We start from the raw sequence: 23,090 nt of genomic DNA on the forward strand, positions 1-23,090 counted from the left end.
ATGAACATTTAAATGCTCACAGTTTGAATGTCAAGTTGTCCAGAAAGTAGGAAAAGTATTTTAGATAGAAATGAGAATGAGGTAAAGCTGGTATTTGTGGTTTAGCTGAACTGATCAGTACTTTTAGTTTCCCTGAAGTTTTTCTTTAGTAGATAAATTAAAAGATGTTAATATTCTAAAAAAGAAACCAAAGGCTTGTTTCAGCTACAGATAATGCATAAATGTTTTATTGTTTCATGAAAAAGATTCTGTACAGATTGTTTTACAAAAAGTCATCCTTAAATGTGACAACTTTTTTTTTTTTTTAACTGAATAGAACAATCATAAAACGGCTAATAACAGGCGCTATCAAACAAAACTACTTACAAACTGAATGGAAATGTTAACTGAATGCATACACTGTGCCGTCCGTAGTCTGAGTCCAACCCCTGGTTCTGGTTCTGAGCGGGGAAGTGTGATAATGCCTCATGGACCGTAGCGTCATGTTGCCTTCTGGTTCTGGTTGAGACGGGTCAGCTCAGGTTCAGCACTCGGGTTCCCCTCCGGATCGTCCCGTCATCAGTAGTACGAGCTGAGGTGGGAGTGAGCGGCCGGGTGTCGGGTCATGGCCGACCCGGGGTAGATGGGGCTGTTGGCCGAGTTCCAGTACGGCGACGGGGAGCCAAAAAAGTTCCCGGGGGAGACGGACATGGGAGCGGGATGTCCGCCCATGAAGTTCATTTTGGGCTGGTGGCTGTGGTACTGCTGGACGTAAGACATCTCAGTCTGGTACTTGACGATGCCGCCGTCCGCCCCGTGGTTCTGGTGCGCCTGCGAGATTCCCTGGAAGTCGAACTTGTATGCGTAGCGCTTGCCGTGAACCTTGGTCATGATGTTCTTGTCGTAGTAGTAGCGCAGGGCGCGGCTCAGCTTGTCGTAGTTCATGTTGGGCTTGCTCTTGCGCTCGCCCCAGCGCTTGGCCACCTCGTCCGGGTCGGTCATCTTGAACTCGCCGTTGGTGCCCTCCCAGGTGATGATGGCGGCGTTGTTGCTGTCGGACAGCAGCTCCAGCAGGAACTGCCACAGCTGGATCTGACCGGAGCCTGGCGGGAGACACGGAGCGTTAGGCCACGGCGGGACGACGGCGGTTCGGACCACTGAACAGCAAACCTCTGCCAAAAAACTCACATTTCTGAGCTCCAAGTCAAAAATGTGCGAGAACAAAAATGTTCAAATGTCAAAACATTTTGACTTTACGAACTTGGAAAATCTGTTGGAAAATTTCTGAGACTACTCTCTAAATATGAGGGTTTTTTCTGGAAAATGTTCAACTTAAGTTTTTTTTTTCCTAGAAATTTTCAGATCTCTCCAAATTTCTAAGTTTTCAAGCTCAGAATTGATTTTCTCGGTGGTTCTCTCACGTTGTCGACTTTTAGAGCTCAAGGAATTTGCTTGTTTTTCTAGAAAATTTCTGAGATCTAAAAATTTCTGAGCTCTTGGTGAAAATCTACTCCTTACATCTACAATGGCCCTATTAAGCCGCCAAACGGGTTTATTCTTTCTCCATCTTAAATCTTAAGCACACAAGCAGCCACCTCTGACGGCTCTATCAGGTCAGAGGTTATTCATTTCACCAAATGTGACCTTTTCACTGTGAGGCTTGGAGGAGGAGCAGGAAGCTGGGGCAGAAACCTACCCACAGGCCTGTGAGCGCTGGGGTCAGGCAGCTTGTACGGACTTTGTTTGCCTGTTCGGTTCTTGGATGAGCTCAGGACTTGGCCTTCTGTGAGGAAACAGAAGGGCAAACGGTCACTTTGGTGAGATGGACGCCGGGTTTTGAGTCCGGCTGAATAGTCCGAGGTTTGTGAAGGAGTGAAATGACCTGGAAGTGTCTAAACGGCCTCGATAAGAGCTGGACGGCTTCTTTACATGTGGAGGAAATGAGCTTCAATGCTTCCTAGACCCTCTGAGGAAATGGCGGACCATCCTTCATGGATTAAACTTTGAAGGAGATCATGCTCTGACTGAAAGCAGAAGCAGTCGAACTCCTGTGGATTGTAAATTTTCTCCTAGAATAAGGTCAAAGGTCGAGGAGAACGTGGTGGATTGGAGGTTTGACTATTCAGCCGGATCCTTGGTCCTGGCGTGAACTCTGCCAGCCCTTTTCTGGTTGTTTTAATTTTTGAAATGATTTTGCCAAAGCAGACAGTGTAAAGGCCTCATTTGTTCCATGTGGGTGTTTTCTGTTTGCTGCTTTGGGAGCCTTACCTGGATTGGCCAGCCGGCTGCTGATCGGCCCTAACGTCTGATACGGGTCTGCAGAAAACAAAGCAACAGTATTTTAAACATGTGGACGTTAATTATTCCTTCAGGTTTCACAAAGTTCTCATTCTGGATCTGATGAAATCAGGGAAACTGGTTATCATTTTTGTGGTGTTTGTTTTTTGTTTTTTTTTGTTTTTTTTTGCCATATCAAAATTGATTTTGCAAAACTGCAATGGAAACACTCTTTTTGCATCACGAGTCTCCTGGTCAACAGCCAGATGTTGCTGCTGGCGCACGGCAGGAAGGAGCTGCAGGAGGACGTCTAATGACTTATCATGAACAAACTTATTCGCCTGTCACTTTAATTTATTTAATGGAATCGCCACAGTTGCAATGCTTTTTTTTTTTTTTTTCCCCCCAACATAGCTTAACACAATGTTGCACAGATCTGTAATGGAAACGCAGCTTTTGCTGCCTGGTTTCAACCTGCACACCCTGACCGACTCTCACCAAGTTGGTTTTTTAGGATCTTCTGAAATCAAGGAGAACTATCTCACATCAGACCGGCCCAACCTGTCTCTAACTTTGTCTCCTTGTTTCCAAAGCATCGAGTTTCCATCAAAGCCACTGTGGCTTTAGTGAAGGCAGAACCTGTTTGTACCTTGGATGATTCTGGGCGTTGGATCCGTCACCCTGCTGTTGTGTTGGTGCTCGATTGGAGAACCTGGAAACCAGAAGGTGGATGTATTACATATGAGGCCGTTTGATCATCCGCTGCGAAACATTTTTATGCAAACGTGGCTCTGTGTTCATGCGTGAGTGAACAGTCACACGGCCGGCCTCGCTGCCTACCTTTGGGCACCGTGGGCGTCATGGTGTTGGTCGGCCAGCTGTTCCTGCGGCTGATCTCATCAAAACTGCTTTCTGCAGAAACACAAAGGGGGAGAAATGGATCAACTGGACGATGGTGCCAAACGTGTTTGAAGTGGAGCCGGCTCTGCTGGGGAAGGAAGCAACCGGAGACCGACCCGATAAGAGCGGAGCTCTGAAGATGACCCAGACTCTCTTCTTGGGTGAGCCTGCTTTTGTTTCGGGCCGCCAGCAGATGAAATGGATTGTGTCCCAGGAGCAGGACCCATACCCCCCATTTCCTGTCACGGCGCAGCTGTTTCCTGTCTGAAACTGGCTGTTGAGTTTTGGACTCGTCACAGTTTTTGTCAACAGCAGTTTGTGCCGTGCAAAGAAGGCCTTCAGCCCTTCGATACCATGTTAACGTGTTTCTGAAACTCAACACGTTATTCTTAGATCCCTAAATCAATCAAGAAAGTTCCTTACAGCTTTTCTCTGAGTTTTATTTCACACCAGACCGCGTGACTCACAGGAAATGGTGGCAGTTGTGAAATGCAGAAAGATCTTTTGCATGAATTTGAATTGTGCAAAGTTCGAAGTGACTTCTTTCCCTTGAGGGGAAGTTCTTCTAATCCATCCAGCAGATAGACGGGTCTGACATGGAGACGAACTGCAGCTCATCCTGCTGAACATCCACATCGTCCATTAACACTTTAAGGCTGTTTAAATGAAGATGTTAATCTCTGTGGCCTGTGAGTCGTATTTAACTGAGCCGAACGTTTCCAGGATGTTACTCATTCTGCTCAAACGTGTGAAACTCGGCGCCGACGGCGTGCGTTCAGCTGAAGCTGCTCTGTGAAGTTTTCCTCCATACCTGCCAGGTAAATGTTCTCCAGAATGTTAAAACACTGAATCAGTGTTTGGCTGAAGCTGACCACAGACCATCTTCCTCCATCTCACCCCAACCGAACCCTCTGCTAACCTCAGTCTGTGCATCAGGAACCATTCTGTGGTCTCCGCCTTCTTCCTCCCTGCCAGCTTCGTCATTAATTAACCTCCAATATTTGTCTTCTGTGAATGTCCAAACCGCCTGAGCCCGACTTTCACCACCACATGTTTGACTCCAGGAGCTTTAATTATTCAGTTCCTCCATTTCCTGCTTCTCTTTCTCACTAAGCGTCACAGTTTTGATCTGTGAACATCAGAGAAGAAACAAAACCTGCAAATCACCACAACTAGTCAACTAAGGAGGATTAGACTCTGTAACTCATCATTAAACCAGATTTTGCTTCAGAGGTTTCGAGTCCATCTAAACCGTTTAGATATCAGAAAATGAGCCGAATTTCCAAAAGAAAAGACTAAATAAAATGTATTAAAGTGAAGACAGTTTTCAAACTGTTATGGAAAATCATAATTGACCAAAAACTTATGCAGGACAAATTTTTTCTTGATGTTTTTTAGATTTAAGTGTTGAATTAAAACAAAGTTCACATCAATAATTTTGACTGTTTAAAAGAAAATAAAAATATGAACTTCAGATCTTAGAGAAACCTGGAAGCCAGTAACGGTCAGAAGAATCCTGGCTGATGAATCTGGTTCTGGTTCTGGTTCTGCCCCAAACAGGTTGTTAAAAAAAATGTTCTTGGTGTTCTTTAAATTAAGGTATGAGCTCAAAGTGACATAAAGATGCTTAAAATCAGAGGCCAGCAGCGAACCTCAGTGAATATCTGCTGGTTTTCTGTCCCAAACTGTCAGAAAAGAGAAGTAGAAAAGTTCTCATTTTGAAAGACCAAACTGATTTTCCACAGTTTCTTTCTGTCAACATGCATGAATGTAAACAATGTTAAACATAAATACTGTAGAGGCTGAATAACTGGGGCCCAAACACACGTCCCTGAGGGACATTCATCAAGCAACTGAAGCAAGATTTGCTTGAACTCCTAAAATTGACCAGTTTTTTTTAGGTAAATGATGTCAAACCGTTTGAACTCTTTTAGAATCGTGTCTGGCCTTTGCAGTTCCTCAGAAGCTAATATGTAAGGCTGCATTCTGATTTTTGTGTGATGAAAGTGGAAATCTCACCTGCTTTCACTTGCAGCCTGGGCTGTGGAGGCTGTGGTGGAGGCGTGTTGTTGGTGGGCGTTGTGGCGTAAGAGAACGTGGGGCTACCTGAGGCGACACATGAAGAAGAAAACTGAAGTTTTTCCTGCTCCAAACATCTGAATCCAGAAATGAGCTGCTGGTTTGCAGACGGCTCTGCAGCCTCAGCTGGAGTTACTTCTTGAAAAGCAGCTTAAGTGTGACTGTTGCAGTGATTTGCAGAAGCTCGATCAGCTGCATCAATGGCAACATGACAGGGTCATGCAGCAAAAGTCACATTCATCATGAACCTGCATGTTTACCAGGCTGAGGAGTCGACGACCACAAACATCGTTTCCAGTGCAGCAGTTCACAGCTTCATGCACCTGAAAACATTCTGCTGCAAACATCTTCACACCGCGGTATGTGTGAATGTTCGGTTTGATTTCTACCACTTATCAAACTAGTTTGAATTAAATGTTTTATGATGTGCAAGAAAAATCTTTGTTTTTCTGCTGAATTAAAGGTTAAAATTTATTCTAATTCACTTAAAAAAAAGGTGGCTGATTGATCTCCACCTGAAGAATGCTTTAATAAAGACTCAACTCATCTTCAGCTTGATCTCTGAGTAATGAAGTGAACCAGAGCAGAACTGTGGGAGTGGGGCGGTCTTACTCTGCCGGAGGTAATTGAGGTGAGAGAGCAGGATGTCTGCGTTGTAGGCCGACGTCAGCCGCATCATGTCGTCTTTGGTCATCTTGCACAGCGCCTTGCCGTCCAGTGCCTGGAAGAGCGAGACGTCCACCTCTTCCAGGACATACTCTTTAATGGCCCAGTCCAACCACTGCCGCACGTGGTCCTGGGTCCAAACCTCAGGATCTGCAGAGCAGGAGGAGGAGGAGCTGCATGAACTCTGGAGAGAATCTGGATGATCATAAAGTACTGAATAGAAACAGTTACTCCAGCAGAGGTTTTCTACTAAAAACAAATAAGGTGCAAGCGGAACATGCTAATTCATGATGCACATGTATTTGTATTTTGAGACGCGTTAACATCAGTAAAGTGAAACAAAAGATGGAGTCATGCAGAGAAGCTGAGCAGCAGCAGCATGAAAGTGCTGAATAACAACGGAAACTTGATGCTTGTGATTGTGATGCTGATTATAAAAACGAGCTGAAGACAACCAAGCAGTGAAAACAAAAATACCTGAAACTGCCCTAACATGCTTAGACCTGCAGTATTTTATCAGTTCAAACACTAAACATATGCATTAATAGAAGGCAACATCTAGTCTTTATCTCTAGTAAAATGAATGGTTCACCTGTAAATGCAGCCAGTGCTACAGATTCACATTTAAGGATTTCAGCTGAACAAGCTGCACTGAGTTCTGACCGATGATAACGGGAAAAGTCCAGGAAGGAGAATCTCAAATGGCTGCAAGTTGTGAAAACTGTTTGGAGTCATTTCTAAACATCTGCAGGATCATCGGTTCAACTGAAGGTCCGGTTGTTCAGGCGGGTTCCCGGGTGGAAGAGGAAGTGATTCAGGGACCCATCAGAGCTCAGCGTCACGATCCACAGAGATAAATATTAAAACAATGAAAGATCTGCATGGTTTTATGGTGGAAAGAATATTTATAGATTCAAAGTAACTCGTTTTCAAATCTAAGAACACTATGGGAAACATGGTGGTGGCAGCATCATGCTGTGGGACTTTACATCTGCCAAAGTCGACAGAAAACTTTTCATTTCTTTACCGAGTCAGAATCCTGATCCAACATCAAACTGGTTTAAATGGAAAAAGGATCGAGATCAATTTGATTATTTAATACAGATATAAACACATTTAACTTGTAAAAGCACAATTTCTGATATTTTCCTAATTTTATTTTTTTTATGCACATTAACTTTATAATTCTGTCATTATTCCTTATAAAACACATTGACAAGTTCAAAAGAACCAATTTTAGTCACAAAATATTTGTAAAAATAAAAATTGGATAAAAAATCTATCCCAATATTTCAGATTCTCAAACTAACTTTAATATCAAAGGTAACCTGAATAAACGGATTAATTTCTATTCAGAGAAACGGAAACCTTGAAACTAATTCCTCCTTCTGGTAAATCATTAACTGTGATCAACTCAAATTTTTGTAAATCAGTTTAGTTTTACTGATTAAAGGGGTGAAATATTCCATATGAGTGGTTGGGTTTAGGGTGCACTTACTTTTCACATACAGCCTGATTGGTTTGGAGCTTTTTTCCCTTATTACATCATTTAATAATCAGCTTTTTTATTTATTTAGGTCACCTTCAGCATTTTAGTGACCAAAAAGCAAAAATAGAAGAAATCTGTCTGAGGGTGTGAATACTTTTTCACTTAACTGAAAAAGTATTAAAATTTAGTATGAATGAATGATGACTGTTGTCTGCATGTTGACTCATTAAATCTCCAGTGGATTATCATGAGGAATGCTGGAGTTTTTCTGCCAGTAAAACTTTGACTGGGCCAGTGGAATGTTTCCAGTGTGATTCAGGACGCGGCTTTCCAGAAGCGAACAATGCGGCCGTCATGTGAACGGCCGGTGGAGCTGGCCGGAAGCGCGAGGGGCGCCACGCCCTGGGCAGCTGATTGTTTCGCTCTGCCGCCTGACGCAACATCCGGCCATTATGGAGCAGAGAAACGCGGCTGGTGACTCAGTCTGACTGCGGCAGGGCAGCGCGACCCGCAGAGCGAAGCTAAACGATGTTTAAAACCTGGAATAAATCAGACATTCCTACAAAGAAAACTGGAAATGTATCTGAAAACTTCCAGAATTCTTTTTCCCAACTTTTCTCCATATTTGTGTTTTTTTTTTTAATCTAATTTTATAGTTTAATGTCTGCTGTTAAAGCTACAAGCTGGTGGTGTTTTTCATTTTAACAACTGGACCACAATAACAAAAACTGATACGTTTAAGGAAGTGAGGATTTCCACAACAGGTTTTCACTAAAATACAGAAACAAGATTAAAAACTCGACTAATTCTGGATTGAACGTTTTCTGGCTGCTGACATCACACCAGGCGGCGCCCTGCTGTAACTCCTCATGTTTGACTCTTAGTTTTAGTTTGTTTCAAAATTCAAAATTAATTTTAAAGGAGGTAGGCAGAAGTAAAAACGTATTTCATCCTTTCATTTATATCTTACTTTTTACATATTATTTATTTAAAGGAAAAAAATAGAAACTCTGTGAGTTTCAGGTGTTAAGAAAATGCATAATAATAAAGTACAAATGTGATTTTAAACCAGTGAAGAGTAAAGATGGAGGCAGTCAGACGTTTAGATCATGTGACCTGAGCCTGTTGTGATGTCATCAGAAGCAGAAGTTGTGTAAGATTCAATTTCATCACAACTAAAGAGATTTACAACAAAATGCAAAAACAAATGAAGAAACTGGCCGTGGATGTTTTGTGGGAAACAAATCCTCTCAGATTTCTCCTGTTTGAGCTTTTTTGGTTTTTATTTCCTGTGTTTAACCAGGTAAACCCTCTGACATCCAGATCTCATTTTTATCCCATTTGTTTGTTTTTCATCCGGACCGCGACCAGGCCGGGACCCGTCTGACAACACGAAGCAGGTCAAAAGATCTAAAAAAGTAGCAAGTGAGAAATGGAGTCACAGACGTCGGTTAGAGCTTCGTCAGGTTCTGGGAGTCCAGTTAGAACCGTTACACATGGACGGAGAACCTTCTGAGGCCGACCCACCAGAACCAGTCCAAGAAGGACATCTAGAGCCTCTCTGACACAGTTAAGGTCAGAGGTCACGATTCAACAGTCAGACAGAGAAAATGGGCTCTGGTAAAGCAGAGTGGGCCGACGCTCCTCCACAGCGGCACTGCGCTCATCAGCAGCGGTTAGCCTCAGGGGCTGAAAACTTTTAGCCTCGGGGCCTGAAAACTTTTAGCCTCAGGGGCCGAACATTTTTGGACCGACGAGTCGCATAATAATTTAAAAAATACTTTTTTGTTTGTTAAAATTAGTTTGATTATTCTAAACATTTAAGTGGGACATAAAGGCAACCAGAACAAAGTTTTACTGTCAGGAAAACTTGATCACAATAATCAGGAATCAATGAAGAAATCAATTAATCACATGACAAATTGAAACAAACTCATTAATTTCCATTTACATGATTTATCCTTTTTTTCTCTTTGTCTGAAAACTAGATGATAGAAATGTTCAGTCTCAACAAAGACTTTTATTTTGAAGGTCAGTTGTTTTTTTGTTTTTTTACAGTCACTAAATAATTAATTTGATTTATTGTTTCTGTTGTTTTGCCTTTTCATTTTGGATATTTAAAATGTCTTGCTGCCCCCGTATTAAAGGTTTATTGATGTTTGACGATGTGTTCTTGCTTTATTACGCCACCATAATATTAGTTGAAAATGGTCTCACAACATCAATATTATCGTTTATCTCAATAACTGCTGGGACGATTTATCGTCCAGCAAAATGTATGTGACCGCTGTACTTGTGACTTTCATAAAACTTTAGTTTTATGATTTATTAAGAAGCATCAGATGCAGGTTATTAATATTTATTTCTTTCAGAAAAGTGAAGCTGGGAAGATTAAAAATAATATCTGCGCCTGAAACGGTTCGACCCCGTGACGTCACGCTGCAGCAGGTTGAGCCGCTAAATGTTGCAGCAGCCCATTGCAACCTGCAGCAGCCCATTGCAACCTGCAGCAGCCCATTGCAACCTGCAGCAGCCCACTGCAACCTGCAGCAGCCCACTGCAACCTGCAGCAGCCCATTGCAACCTGCAGCAGCCCATTGCAACCTGCAGCAGCCCACTGCAACCTGCAGCAGCCCACTGCAACCTGCAGCAGCCTGCGGGAGGAGCAGGATCAGTGATTCAGTTCGCCAGCGGTTGGGAAACCTCGCTGTGGATCCTGGGAGACGGCGGGCCTCACCTGCCGGGACGATGACCCTCTTCTCCTCGGTGGGGTTGCTACTGGGCGGGGTGGCGGTCTGCGGGCTGACCCGCGGCTCCGGGTAGGACGCCTGGTACGGCAGCGGCGCCCCGTCGCTGCTCATGTGGCGGGACCGTTTGGTGACGCTGCAGTCCACCGGAGACCCGCGGCTGAAACACAAACCCGGTTCCCTTCATCACTGCAGATTTCAGGTGTTTTATCTGAACTGAGGCGGCGCAACTGAAGCTCATTAAACCCGGAGGGGGAAAAACTGCGGCTGCTAATCTCTGGCTGCAGAGAAGATTTTGCAATATTAGTGCATTTCCTCTTGCAGTGTTTTATCTGTTGGTGACAGGAGATAAAATTAGCTTCTATCTGAACGAAACGTTTCCACTAAGCAGGTGACCACGACAGAAAATGACTTCAACCACATAAACAAGTTTTTATTTTTTACCACCAACATTCACCACCGCAGATGTTTTATTCTTTCCTTTGCCGACAGGTAAAAACCTCACATCCTTAGTTTTAGTCGTGTTCTAATGAAAATAATCTTTATCGATCAGTTATCGTTAATTTGCTTCCAGTGAAGCGCGGAGACATGAACTTTCTGTCCGAAAGTTGCGATATGAAAGCTGAGTCAGTTTTTTACTTGATGGTAAGTTTGATGTTCCTGTTGCAGTAAAAGCAGCTGCTTAAAGCTGCAGACAGAAACATTGGAGCCAAACGGAATCATGAAGAACAATTCAGTAGAGATTAAACCAGAGACGATTTATTCAAATTAGTATGAAAACAGTTCCCGAGATTTGATTTACAGCCATTAACTATTAAACATGCCAGTTTAGTATTAAATGTATCCCGTTTTTATTAGTAAATTACACTCAGACGTCGCTCCAGCAGCTGCCCGTCAGTAATTGCTTCCTCTGACGGTCATAATGTGTATTCCTGCAGTTCGGGTTAAAAACAGAACAAAGAAACAATCGGAGCGGTCCGTTTGGATCCTGAACAGTAAACAAAGAATTTGTGTCTGGAAAAACCCGGGTGTCCACACCGGCAGCCAGCCCATCCGGGAACCCGCCCCCCCGCCGCCGCCCCTCTGCGCGGCCCTGGCCTGCCTCACCTGGTCCCGTTGACGTGCTCGGATCTCTTGCCGGGGTTCTGCGCCGCTGAGCCCACCCACTCCGACTCGGCGGGCTCGGGGCTCGGCTTGGAGGCCTGGCTGTAGCCAGGTGACGTCATCTCGCTCTTCATGTGCATGGCTGGCGCCGCGGAGAAGTTCGGCTCGAATATGGGCTGATCTTCACTCACCACAGAAAGCGCTTCCTGCCACACAGAACCAGACGGTCACGATCCATGAAGCTCAGGTTTTCCAGAACAGGTTTGAAGGTGACGTTAAAGAGGTTTTCACTGTAGAGCCATTTATTTTGGATCATCATATTTTCTCTGGTAATTTGGATAAAAATTTTAAAATTGAAGCTATTTATTTTTTCAAAATTCATCTAAATCTGGTTTACTAAGTTTTTAACAAATACATTTTAAATTTAAATACATTTCAGTGTATTGTTCTGAATTTCATAAAGGTTTTCGTTAGCGTTAGCCTCCAGGAGCAGCTCATCTGTATTTATTTAGCTTTTTTATTTTCAGAATTTCCTTTTAATATACAAATATTTTAAAATGTTGATTAATAAACATTACGGTACGGCTTCAGCTGATGAACAAGTTTATCAGAAAATGAAGTGAAATGCGTCATTGTTACGGGTTTGGGTGTTTAGCAGAAACTTGGACTGGACCGTGACTTCTAATAAAACATTGACTTTAAAAGTGTGTTTTGGTAAAGGAAGTGTGTGTTGCAGGGTGTCGGTGTTTGGAACATGCTGTCAGCTCTCATCTCAGCTGTTCGATCCGTTACTTCATCACTTCATCGCCTGCCACAGAAGAATCTGAACCAGGATCCAGACAACTGGATCCTCTCACCAGACCTCCAGGTCCAAACTCTGCTAAGTAACATTTTCATACCATCTTGTGTGGCTCATAAATTACCATTCATGAAATTGAAATGAATGTTTTCAATTCAACATGTTAGGTCTTATTGGAGGTCCGCCATCTTTGATTTCAAAATGGACGCCATTTTTATTCCAATTCTGTTTCTCAGTATATTTGAAATTGACCAAAACCTCAGAAAGGTCATGAACTCTGGGAAACTATCAGAGGTTTTCCTGATGAGGCTCAGGAAAAGTTTTCGGTTTCCTGCATGAAATGAAAAATAACTCGAAGCATAAAACCGTTTTCTGTCTGTTTTTCTGAGGACAACTGTTGTGTTTTGAAAGCTTGTACTATTATCGCCATGGAAACTATCTCTGGCAGGTTACAGGAAGTGATGTAAGTCAGACTTTTCTGAATAAATAAAACTTGAAGATTGATTTTGATAATTAAATCGGCTGTTTTTAGACTTTATCTTTTCTTCTCCTTGAATGAATATTTAAAAACAGTTGAAGTTTCTTTCAACCAGAGTGACTCTGTGGTTCTGATCAGCGCCAACCCGGACCAGGTGGGTCAGCTTTCACGTCCTGACCTGAACTGAGCCGCTGTCTGGAGATCCAGACGGAGGTTCTGGTTCTGACTGGTCCAGTTGCTGCACCAGAACCACAGGAACTTGTTGTCTTTCCTGACAGGCTGAGTTTAACTGTCAGTAAATTTACAGTTTCTTCAGACAAATGCAGAAAAAAAGGTTCTGGGTTCTCCGGCTTCCTCCCAGTCCAGACACACCACTGTCAGATTAACTGAGATTACGGGGATTAATCTGGATTCTGTTGGACTGATTTGGACTTTGGACCTGCCTTCAGATGGTTCGTGTTACTTTGTGCAGATTTGGAAGACCTGACAGGAAACCGTCAGAGGCTTTATGTTCATTTTAGATCCAGTCTGAGTTGGACGGTGTTGAACCTGTCGGCTTGGTTTCCTCTGCAGAATGAAGCAGATTCTGCTGCGTCTGGCTGAACTGCTGGAGCTTTTCAAGCATCTAAGAAAAACTCTGAGCAGCAACGTGAGAAGCTTGGTGCTCAGAAATAGTGTGAAAGCAGCCAGCAGGTTTTCTAATCTCACATGACATCAGTAACCTTAACCACACTTTTATTTAGTCGTTAGGATCGGGGGCTGCTGGGGGGAGGGGGAGGCTCTGGGCGGAGTCTAATTCAGATTTAACTCCGTCTTCCTGTGTTCCTCCACAAACCGCCCTGAGATGGCACTTCCATCCAGCGGCCCGTTCTTCTTCTCTGCTCCTCAGATGGAGGCGATGGAGGCAGGGGGAGGGGGGCATGGGTGTGGGGGGCGATGCGTGTTTGTTTAGAGGAGCCCAGCATTGTCTTCAGGCCTCGTACGTCAGCGCTGAGCTTTTTCAGTGGCCTGCAGGAAGCCGGGCCGCCATGTGCACAGGAACCTTTTGGCACAGGCCAAGGGAGAGGAAATGGAGGGGAGGGGGCACAATGTACGAATGTGGGTCATTTTAAAGCTGCAAAACAACTCTGAAAAAAAAGGGGGCGGGGGGGCTCATTGGACAGAAAGGAGAGCTCAGGCCTTTTGAAGTGCCGCCATCGCATTGTTCTCTCCTTGTGTTGTTGTGTTTTTAGCTCAGTTGCTGCCTGAACGCTGGAAACCACATCTTACTGCCTGGCACCAGCCGTTCAGGCGGCTCCGCAGCGCTGCAGTGTGTGTGATCACACACACCGCTACAGCCTGCTGCTCCTGGCTCTGCAGCAAGCTTCATGTTCAGATTCAGCTTTAGCTTCAGCTTTAGCTTCAGATGAGTTGATGACGCATTACCTCGCTTTGTGAGGCTCCGCCCCCTGCAGGTTGACCGAGGCAGCACCTGCTGCAGGCCTCAAACATCCTGCAGAGGCCTGATAACATGTTTCACGTTTCTTTATCAACATATCGGAGCTCAGTGAGGCCTGAAAAATAACTTCTTTGTTCAGAAGCAGCAGAACCAGCATGGGCGGGTTCATGAGATCAGCAGAACTTCAGCTTCTAGAACCTGAAGATCCATTAAACAGAGACCCAGAGCTGCTCAGGTAAAAGTCTACAGAGGCTGAACCCTGGTGTTCAGTCGATGCTGTTGAACCCAAAGCCCCCACTCCCAAACACACAGACACACACACACACAGACACACACACATCCTAGGCTGAGCTGGATCTCTGTGATTCACTGCACCAGATTATTCAACGAGTTGCTTCTTGGATTTTTCGGCTCATCGTTGCATCAGAACGCTACCATGTGTAATTTTTACACAATAATTCAACAAACTGCAAACTAAAGCATATTTTATATCATATTTAATATTAAAATATTTTCTAAACTTTACAAAGTAAAAAAAAAAATCTGTAAACATTTTAATCTCCAAACCATCTAAACTTTTACTTTTAAAGTTTTTCCATGTCCGGATGTTTCAGGTTGATCAAACTTTTTCTGATGTTTTGATTAAAATAAAAACATCTCAAAGTTTTTAAAGTTTTCAAACTGCATGAACTTTTTCCTAATTTCTTCAGTGAGTTTATCAGACGAGCACAAAGTGGAGTAGAAGGAAAATGATTCCTGGGCTTCACAGTTCAAGAAAAGAATCTGAAAAGTGTGGCGTGCTCCCCTGAGTGGACAGTTTACAGAACCGCCTGGTCCGATCTTTGTTTCAGAACCTCAGGCAGACTGGATGGAGAGCTCAACGTCTCTCCTCAGATCCTCAGTGGTGTTTAGGTCTGGACTTTGACTAGGCCAGTCTGTAATTCTGGCAGAATGCTCTGGTTTTCCTCCAGGACTGAGCTGTCCCACAGCATGATGCTGCCACCACCATGTTGCACCATGAGGAGGGTCGGTTTAATTGGATGTGCCGTGTTGAGGTTTGGTTTCAAACCAAACTTCTGGCCTAACATCCATAACGGTGCAACTCTGTAGCTCCTCCAGGGTTGCCATGGTTACCTGACCTGCTGCTGGTTCTCCAGCAAACAGAGAAATTTCTCGCTGTAACGTGACAAACGGAGGGAAAGTTCAAAGAGCGAGAATCAGTCAGTGAATTTCTGCTAAACTTTCATCTTTGAAAAAAAAAAAACTAACCTTGAAAGTTTCACTGCCCAAGTTAACCACGGATCAGGTTTACTAATTAATGTTTCTGTTACAGGTGAATAAATATCAGCTGCTGCTCCAGGTGAAGATGTGTGTAGAACACACACATTTTACTCAAGAGAAGCAAAACTTCAACAGAACAAGAAACGACTGAAGAGTTAAAAACATATTTGGTAAAAAAGCAACACAAGTAACTGAATAACTGATGGAAACATCAGTTATTTAATATTTACAAATTACATCATCAGATGGACCAAAATGTAAAGTTATATGGAGATTTTAAATGACGATGGAGATGAAAATAATTCATAGAGATTACATATTTATAAAGTCAGAATTAGGCAAAAGACCAAATAAAAAAAAAAAAATAAAAAAAATCCAAATTTCCTTTAATATAAAGTTTGTAAAACTTTAACAAAACCTGCAGGTTTGTTCTTCCTTCAGTGAAGTTACTGTAGAGGAGCCAGACATTTTACTCAACTCTAATTAAACTTAATAAAGTAACTCAAGTAAAGGTAAAAGTACAAAAACTCTTAAAAGTATTTTTCCTCTAAAACTGACTGACCAAAGCAGGCCGGAGCGTCAGTTTCCAGCTGACCGCTGTGGAACATGGATCATGTTCTGTTTCTCTTTCTGCTGATCAGTCAGGCTTTCTCTGCCTGCAGCCTCTTCACTCTGTGCAGAAGTGAAACTTTGGCCTGAAGGCGGGATAAAAACTCACTTGTGACTCCAGACTGAGCAGAGCAGTGAACCCTGAGGAGTTTCCTTCTTTTAACAGGACTTTATGGATTTGTGCCGTTTTGCTCTGCAGAGTGAAGGAGGAATCAGGCCTGCGCCTTCATCTGCGCCTTCATCTGCGCCATCATCTGCGTCTCTGCGTCTCTCTGCACACTGATACAAATATACCAAACTGTGGCCTGACCGCCGATGCCACAACTGACTTCCTGTTCAATGTGTTTCAGGCTGTTGCTCGGTGACACAAAACAACTTTATAAAAAACAACATGACCCTGTTGAGGCAGAAGCTGATGTCCTAAAAATGTTCTGCGCCTGAACGCGCAGCGCTGCAGATCGACACTTTTCACCTGCTGCAGCACAAACACCGAGTCAACATGGCTGTGAGACAACATGGCTGAGCTGTCGGCAGCGCTGCGGGTTGCACCATGCATGTCGCCCAAAGCAGCAGCGGCAGCTCTGAACGTGATACCAGCGGCTGCAGATGTCTGACTGCTTCACCAGAATAACGGCGCAGATCAGCAGATCTGCAGCGTTTCTTCATGACCTTCAGGCTCAGAAACATTTTAGGATTGAGAAGCAGAAAGAAGCAACAACACATCTAAGAGATTTAAATCCCCACCGCAAAATGTATTATATTCCTGGAAATTTTTTAGTTTTTGTATTTTTAAAAACATTTTCTAAAGTTTCTCTTTGTAGTCAGGGTACTTTTAGTTTTCATTTATGTTCCAGGTAATTTAAAATCATATAGTTTCCTTATTTTGGACATTTTTATTACGATAAACCACTTAAAATTGAGTTTTGGATAATTTAATCTATACAATTTTGTACGAATTTTACTATAAAATGTATTTTAAAAAATGTCAGAAAAGACAGAAAATAACAATTTAACGTTTTCAAACTTAAAAATATTTATGGCAAGACAGCAGATAATAATAATAATAATAATAATAATAATAATAATAATAGAAAGTGTTATTTGTACTGTTACCTCTGATTTCTTTTTTGTAAGTAAATAAATAATTGCCTGAGTTTCGAAACGTCTTCTGTGTAAAAAGCCACAGAAATAACAGCAGCAGCTCTGGAGGTTAAAGAAAAGAAGGAAGGACTTCCTCCGCCTGGAGCTCAGCTTGCGGTTCAGTTTTTCTTCTTGCATAAAAACCGCATTCATATCCATCAGTTTGTGACACAGTTTTAGGCCATCGAGTCTTTTACTTTTCACACCAAGATCTACTAAAAAAAACGAAAAAAAAAAAAAAAAAGAAAAAAGACGCATTTCTGGTGCAGCTTTTTTCAGACACAACGACGTGAAAATGTTTTAGATCAACTGAAGGTTTGGTTTTAATTTAAGAAAAATTATTTGGAGATTTTTTTTCTAGATGCTGAAAGTTTGATTTCCTGGTTCGCAGCTCCGTGTTTGGATTTTTAAAATGTAGATTGAAAATGTTTGAACTAATTTGTTCCTGTTGTAAATATGAAGCTGAATTTATTCAGCAAATGGAGGCAGGAGGCCTCAGATGGAGTTGTGTAAAGGCGCAGCCCTGCATGGCGCAAAAAGCAGAAGTAAAAGTCGCAGCGAGCTGAATGTGCAAAAGGCCTGAGCGGCAGCGCGGCTTTCTGCGGGCTTTTCTCTGCGGCCCGGTTCGGTTCGTCCACCGACTCTTTCTGCGCGGCCTTTGTTGCCTTTCTGATTTTTTTAAACTGTTTGTGTGTGTATGTGTGTGTATGTGTGTGTTCTCGGGTCCAGGGTGCGGAAATGTGTGCGGAAAGTCTGAGGTTTGAGACAGGAAGCCTGCAGAGTTCAGATAACGACACCTGACAAGCGCTCCCGTTTGCAGCCATAAATTCTTCTTAAAATAAACCCGCAAACACAATCTGCTCCGGAGAATAATCATCTGGAAAATAATAATCAGCAAACATTCCCGGAGCCAGAGCAGCGGATTCAAAACAGCAGAAAGTAGGAACAAGTTCAGATGAAATGAAGTTAAATCACACGCTGCTTAAATCAAACCGAACCCAGAAATGGGTCAGAACCTTTTAGTTTGTCGGAAAAAAAACACGAAATGGGCGAAATATTAGTTCCTCAATCTGAGGGATTGTTTTTGTAAAGAAACTTTTTTTTCTGGTTTTACATGAAAATATTAAAAAGGATTTTATTTCACCCCGATAAAATCATCTCCAAATTAAAATAAATAAATAAATAAATTAGTAATTTAGTTTGAAAATCTAAACAGTTTACATTTAATTTATCTGAAAAGTGAAATAAAAACATAATTTCCAGTTCTGATGTGAATATTTTAGCTGAAACTCAAACTGACACATTTAAGATGAATTTTTACATTTTGACTTTTTCTCCTTATTGCGCAATAAGCAGCTTTGAATTTAAAATAGATGAAAAAGTAACTGTTGGACCAGCAGCGCAGGAGGACAGGTGGACCCGACAGGTACGAGCTGAGAAATACCAGTTAGCTTCTGGGAGCGGACCCCCCCGCTCCGGTTCGGTCCATGACGCCTTCAGGGACACCTGCTCTGCGCGCATCTGGCAACTCCCGCGGCCCTTCAGGGGCCCATTTTCCGTTAAGTTCAAAAACAAAATAATACTTAAAAAAAGCTGAGTGAGATTCACGCTCCGTGTCTCTGAAAGTGGCTCCGTGGACGGTGAACACGCAGAACTCAAAAGACAGAAAGAGAGAGAAAAAAACGCGCAAACTTGTGCAGATTCCGCTTTTTACGCGCGCAGCCGGCCACCAATTAGTGTTTTTATCTGAGTGTAAAGATGCAGCGGTTAGTTGTGTTATTATAGAGCCGACATACAACCACGAACGGGAAGGAAGAGGAAATTTTGTAGCAGAAGGAAAGAGTGGGGAGCCTCTCTCACTGCGCAGTCTGCTGCGGCCGCCCGCCCGCCGCCTCCAGCGGCTCCAGCGGCGCCTCTTACCTTTATGGAGCAGTCCATGTCGGCAGCAGCGGCAGCAGCCTCCAGCCCTCTGGCATTTAGTCGGTTTGAGGAGAAACTTGGAGCCAATTCAGCCTCTGACCTCAGTTCACTTCATGCAGCCTTGCATTACCTCTGTGGCGCAAACCATTGCACTCAGTTTCTGCTGCGCGCTCTAACCGGATGACGGCTCGTTTTTTTCTCGCTCTCTCTCTCGCACTCTAAAATTGGGAAGTGAAGTCACTCTGAAGCCGCTTCTCATGAAACCAACACCTCCTGCTCACAAAGAACAACAAAAGCAGCTTTTTAAGCGCCACAAGGAGCCAACAGGAGCTTTATTCAGCTTTCTGGGGAAATGATGTTCGACCTGCCGCGCACAGAGCTGCGGGACTCCAGTAAAACACGTTTCAATGAAACTTTCTGTATTTGGGAGGAAATAAATGTAGATTAAAATGTGGAGCAGCTTAAAGAGACGGTGGGCTGGTCGAGTCTAAGCTCCGCTTTAAGGAAGTGAAAATGCTCAGAGTGAATGAATATTTCATCAGCAGGATGATTATTAAATATAAGCTTTAAATCAGCTTCCATCATGCGCTCACATTATGTTTATTCATTCAATTCTGACAGACATGCCTTCCTCTATGAACACATGAAAACAGAATTTATACTTTAACCTGAAAGTTATAAAATACCTGAAAAATATTTATAAATGTATTAAGGCTTTTTTCTGCTTTCAATGAATTAATTGGTATTTTATGGCGTGTATATCTGACAACTCTGGATTAAACAATAAAGTTGTGAAAAAATATATTTTTGCTGCAGGAGAAACATGTCAGCTTTGACTTTGTCTGCTTTACTGCAGCTGATCTCCTGGTTTATCTTTACATGAAGCAAAAGTTTCAATAAAACAAGTTCTGCAAAAACAACAATAAAAGTTACCGTTGCAGACAGACGAGTAAAAAAGGACAGACTTCCTCAAGCTGGAACCAAATATGTGGTCAGAGTTTGTTCTTGCACAAACCGCCAGTTTTTAACCCACTTTTCGGTCACCGTGTCATTTTCTCACCTACGATGCTAAAACAGAGGAACGGTTCAGTACAACCCTCAGATCATAAACTTTCTGTAATAAACCAATAAAACGATTATTTCTGATCAGTTCACTGGGTTTTAATGATTCAGAGTCCAGATGAGAAGAATAGAACCTGACAGTTGGACCAGAACCTGAATCATCTGCTGCTGAACATGTTTCCTTCATGTTTCCTTCATGTTTCCTTCATGTTTCCTCCATGTTTCCTCCTTGTTTCCTTAATGTTTCCTTCATGTTTCCTCCATGTTTCCTCCGTGTTTCCTTCATGTTTCCTTCATGTTTCCTTCGTGTTTCCTTCATGTTTCCTCCGTGTTTCCTCCATGTTTCCTCCGTGTTTCCTCCGTGTTTCCTCCATGTTTCCTTCATGTTTCCTTCGTGTTTCCTCCGTGTTTCCTCCATGTTTCCTTCATGTTTCCTCCATGTTTCCTCCTTGTTTCCTTAATGTTTCCTTCATGTTTCCTCCATGTTTCCTCCGTGTTTCCTTCATGTTTCCTTCATGTTTCCTCCGTGTTTCCTCCATGTTTCCTCCGTGTTTCCTCCGTGTTTCCTCCGTGTTTCCTCCTTGTTTCCTTCATGTTTCCTTCGTGTTTCCTCCGTGTTTCCTCCTTGTTTCCTTCATGTTTCCTTCATGTTTCCTCCGTGTTTCCTCCATGTTTCCTCCGTGTTTCCTCCGTGTTTCCTCCATGTTTCCTTCATGTTTCCTTCGTGTTTCCTCCGTGTTTCCTCCATGTTTCCTCCATGTTTCCTTCATGTTTCCTCCATGTTTCCTCCTTGTTTCCTCCATGTTTCCTCCATGTTTCCTTCATGTTTCCTTCGTGTTTCCTCCGTGTTTCCTCCATGTTTCCTCCATGTTTCCTTCGTGTTTCCTCCATGTTTCCTCTGTGTTTCCTTCGTGTTTCCTCCATGTTTCCTCCATGTTTCCTTCATGTTTCCTTCGTGTTTCCTCCATGTTTCCTCCATGTTTCCTTCATGTTTCCTCCGTGTTTCCTCTGTGTTTCCTCCATGTTTCCTCCATGTTTCCTTCGTGTTTCCTCCGTGTTTCCTCCATGTTTCCTTCATGTTTCCTTCGTGTTTCCTCCGTGTTTCCTCCATGTTTCCTCTATGTTTCCTTCATGTTTCCTTTGTGTTTCCTCCATGTTTCCTCCATGTTTCCTTCGTGTTTCCTCCGTGTTTCCTCCATGTTTCCTCTATGTTTCCTTCATGTTTCCTCCGTGTTTCCTCCATGTTTCCTCCATGTTTCCTTCATGTTTCCTTCATGTTTCCTCCGTGTTTCCTCCATGTTTCCTCCATGTTTCCTTCATGTTTCCTTCATGTTTCCTTCATGTTTCCTCCGTGTTTCCTCCATGTTTCCTTCATGTTTCCTTCATGTTTCCTTCGTGTTTCCTCCGTGTTTCCTCCATGTTTCCTCTAGGATCAGCAGAACATCTCAGATTGTTTCTGAACTTTAATCCAACGTTCAGCTGAAAACAAATTGATTCTTATGAGGCAGATATTTTAAGTTTGAATTGCTTCTGGTTCTTTTCATTCATATTTTTTAATGTTGTTCCATGAACTACAACAAAAAAATGAAAATGAAATGAAGTACCTGATCGATCCAAAGCATCGATAATATCGATACCAAGGCGGTATTTTATTGAAACCTTTGGTAAAATCAATACTTTACTTTCAGATTCCCTTTTGAAATTTGATGTCATTTTTTTCTTGTATTTCCTCAGCTCTGCTTCCAGAAATATTTTGTGTGGATTTGCTCTCAGATGATCATGTTTTGCACTTTATTTATTTTCCCATCCATTCAATTCCACTCTAAAAACAGAACAGTTGACCAAACGCTGGACGCCACAACCAGAAATAAAAACAAAGAGAACAAATGCAATATCTATAAAAACCAACAATAAAATCCAACAATAAAATCCAACAATAAAAACCAACACCAAGCCGAGTTAAAAGTCAGAGAGAAAAACATCATCTATAAGAGAAAACTCAAAATCATGCAGAGATTCAGTTTGTCTGATATGTAAATGTAAACTAAATGTTTTGTTTTATTGTTTCCGTTGTTTTGAAAGTATGAAGGTGCAGCATGTCAGCGGTGAGGCGTCCGGGGTCAAAGGTCAGGCAGAAAAAGCTCTAATTCAAGATTTACTCCTGCTTGTTTCCATGGCAACACATCTCTAAAAAAAACGATAAAACAGAAACCTCTCTGTGTCGCTTCAGGAACCACCTGCAGCTTCCAGATGAAAGATGATTTTATTATTTCTTTGGGGGAAATTCAGTTTAATAAACTGGATCCGTTTCTGCAGGATTTTAGTTACTTTTCCCTTAAGACTTAAAGCCCAAAAATAAATCTGGAGAACTTTTGATCCAGAGAACTTTGACCGTTTACAGGAAAGTCTGGATCTCAGGAAGGAAAAAGAAGAGCCGTCTGCTGATGAAGACTTTAACTCAGTGTTTATTTCCTGCATTTTCTTGTTTTAATGTTTTTTTTATCTCCTCAGTAGTTTTCCAGGTTCTTCTCTTCTCTTATTTTTCCTGTCTGGAACATTTGCTTCCCGTTAAGGATTCGTTTCTGTAGCCGATGCGTCAGAGGAGGAAACTAATCCGGAACCAGCAGGAGGAAAGTTTGCTCCAGTTTCCGTGATGCTGCTTAAATCCTGGCGGCATCACGGTTCTGCAGCAGCACAAAGAGAGAAGTCCAGATCTCCAGTCACAGAGAGGAGAACCAAAGGGACGCGTCAGCGATGCTTAAAGCCTCACTTTGATTTCAGAGACCAAGGTCAAGGCTTGACCTTCAGGCCTCTGTTACCGGGCAGATTTCCAACACAGAATTTACAGAACGAATAATAAAGAGAGAGAAAAACAGTTTTAAACAAAAATATGAGACATATGACAAACCAGCAGTTTATGTCAGAGTGAGACCTCCTGTTTATACACAAGCTTTGATCTTATTTTCTATAAACTCAATTTACATAAAGAGTTTAGGTCAAAATAACAATAAACTTTAGATACTGTAACTGGAAGTACTTATATGTGATCTCTATCTATCTATCTATCTATCTATCTATCTATCTATCTATCTATCTATCTATCTATCTATCTATCTATCTAT

General features: G+C 42.5%; 1 protein-coding gene and 2 long non-coding RNA genes across 5 annotated transcripts; 2 read left to right on the forward strand and 1 right to left on the reverse strand.

Annotated features, from left to right (window-relative positions):
* Positions 1 to 198: 198 nt before the first annotated feature.
* fli1rs (Fli-1 proto-oncogene, ETS transcription factor-related sequence) lies at positions 199 to 19,109 on the reverse strand. 3 transcript variants are annotated; one of them, XM_007576028.2, is made up of 10 exons: positions 18,907 to 19,109; positions 11,245 to 11,447; positions 10,128 to 10,297; positions 5,848 to 6,051; positions 5,176 to 5,262; positions 3,097 to 3,168; positions 2,906 to 2,968; positions 2,248 to 2,295; positions 1,676 to 1,762; positions 199 to 1,082 (listed from the first exon to the last, which is right to left on the reverse strand). In XM_007576028.2, exons 1-10 carry the CDS (start codon positions 18,922 to 18,924, stop codon positions 559 to 561), a joined length of 1,476 nt encoding a protein of 491 aa, XP_007576090.1. In that variant the 5' UTR covers positions 18,925 to 19,109; the 3' UTR covers positions 199 to 558. The 3 variants fall into 3 exon arrangements, with proteins under 3 accessions (XP_007576090.1, XP_016518390.1, XP_007576091.1); XM_016662904.1 differs by lacking the exon at positions 18,907 to 19,109 and adding an exon at positions 18,431 to 18,720; XM_007576029.2 differs by lacking the exon at positions 1,676 to 1,762.
* LOC107833478 (uncharacterized) lies at positions 5,270 to 19,482 on the forward strand. Its single transcript, XR_001659222.1, has 3 exons — positions 5,270 to 5,731; positions 8,047 to 8,052; positions 19,471 to 19,482. It is a non-coding gene; the product is annotated as an uncharacterized LOC107833478 (long non-coding RNA).
* On the forward strand, positions 11,427 to 12,574 carry LOC103154666 (uncharacterized). Its single transcript, XR_477946.2, has 2 exons — positions 11,427 to 11,510; positions 11,978 to 12,574. It is a non-coding gene; the product is annotated as an uncharacterized LOC103154666 (long non-coding RNA).
* Positions 19,483 to 23,090: the final 3,608 nt, after the last annotated feature.

This window comes from Poecilia formosa, unplaced genomic scaffold, assembly GCF_000485575.1.
Source record: "Poecilia formosa unplaced genomic scaffold, Poecilia_formosa-5.1.2 Scaffold394, whole genome shotgun sequence".
Taxonomy (NCBI): Eukaryota; Metazoa; Chordata; class Actinopteri; order Cyprinodontiformes; family Poeciliidae; genus Poecilia; species Poecilia formosa.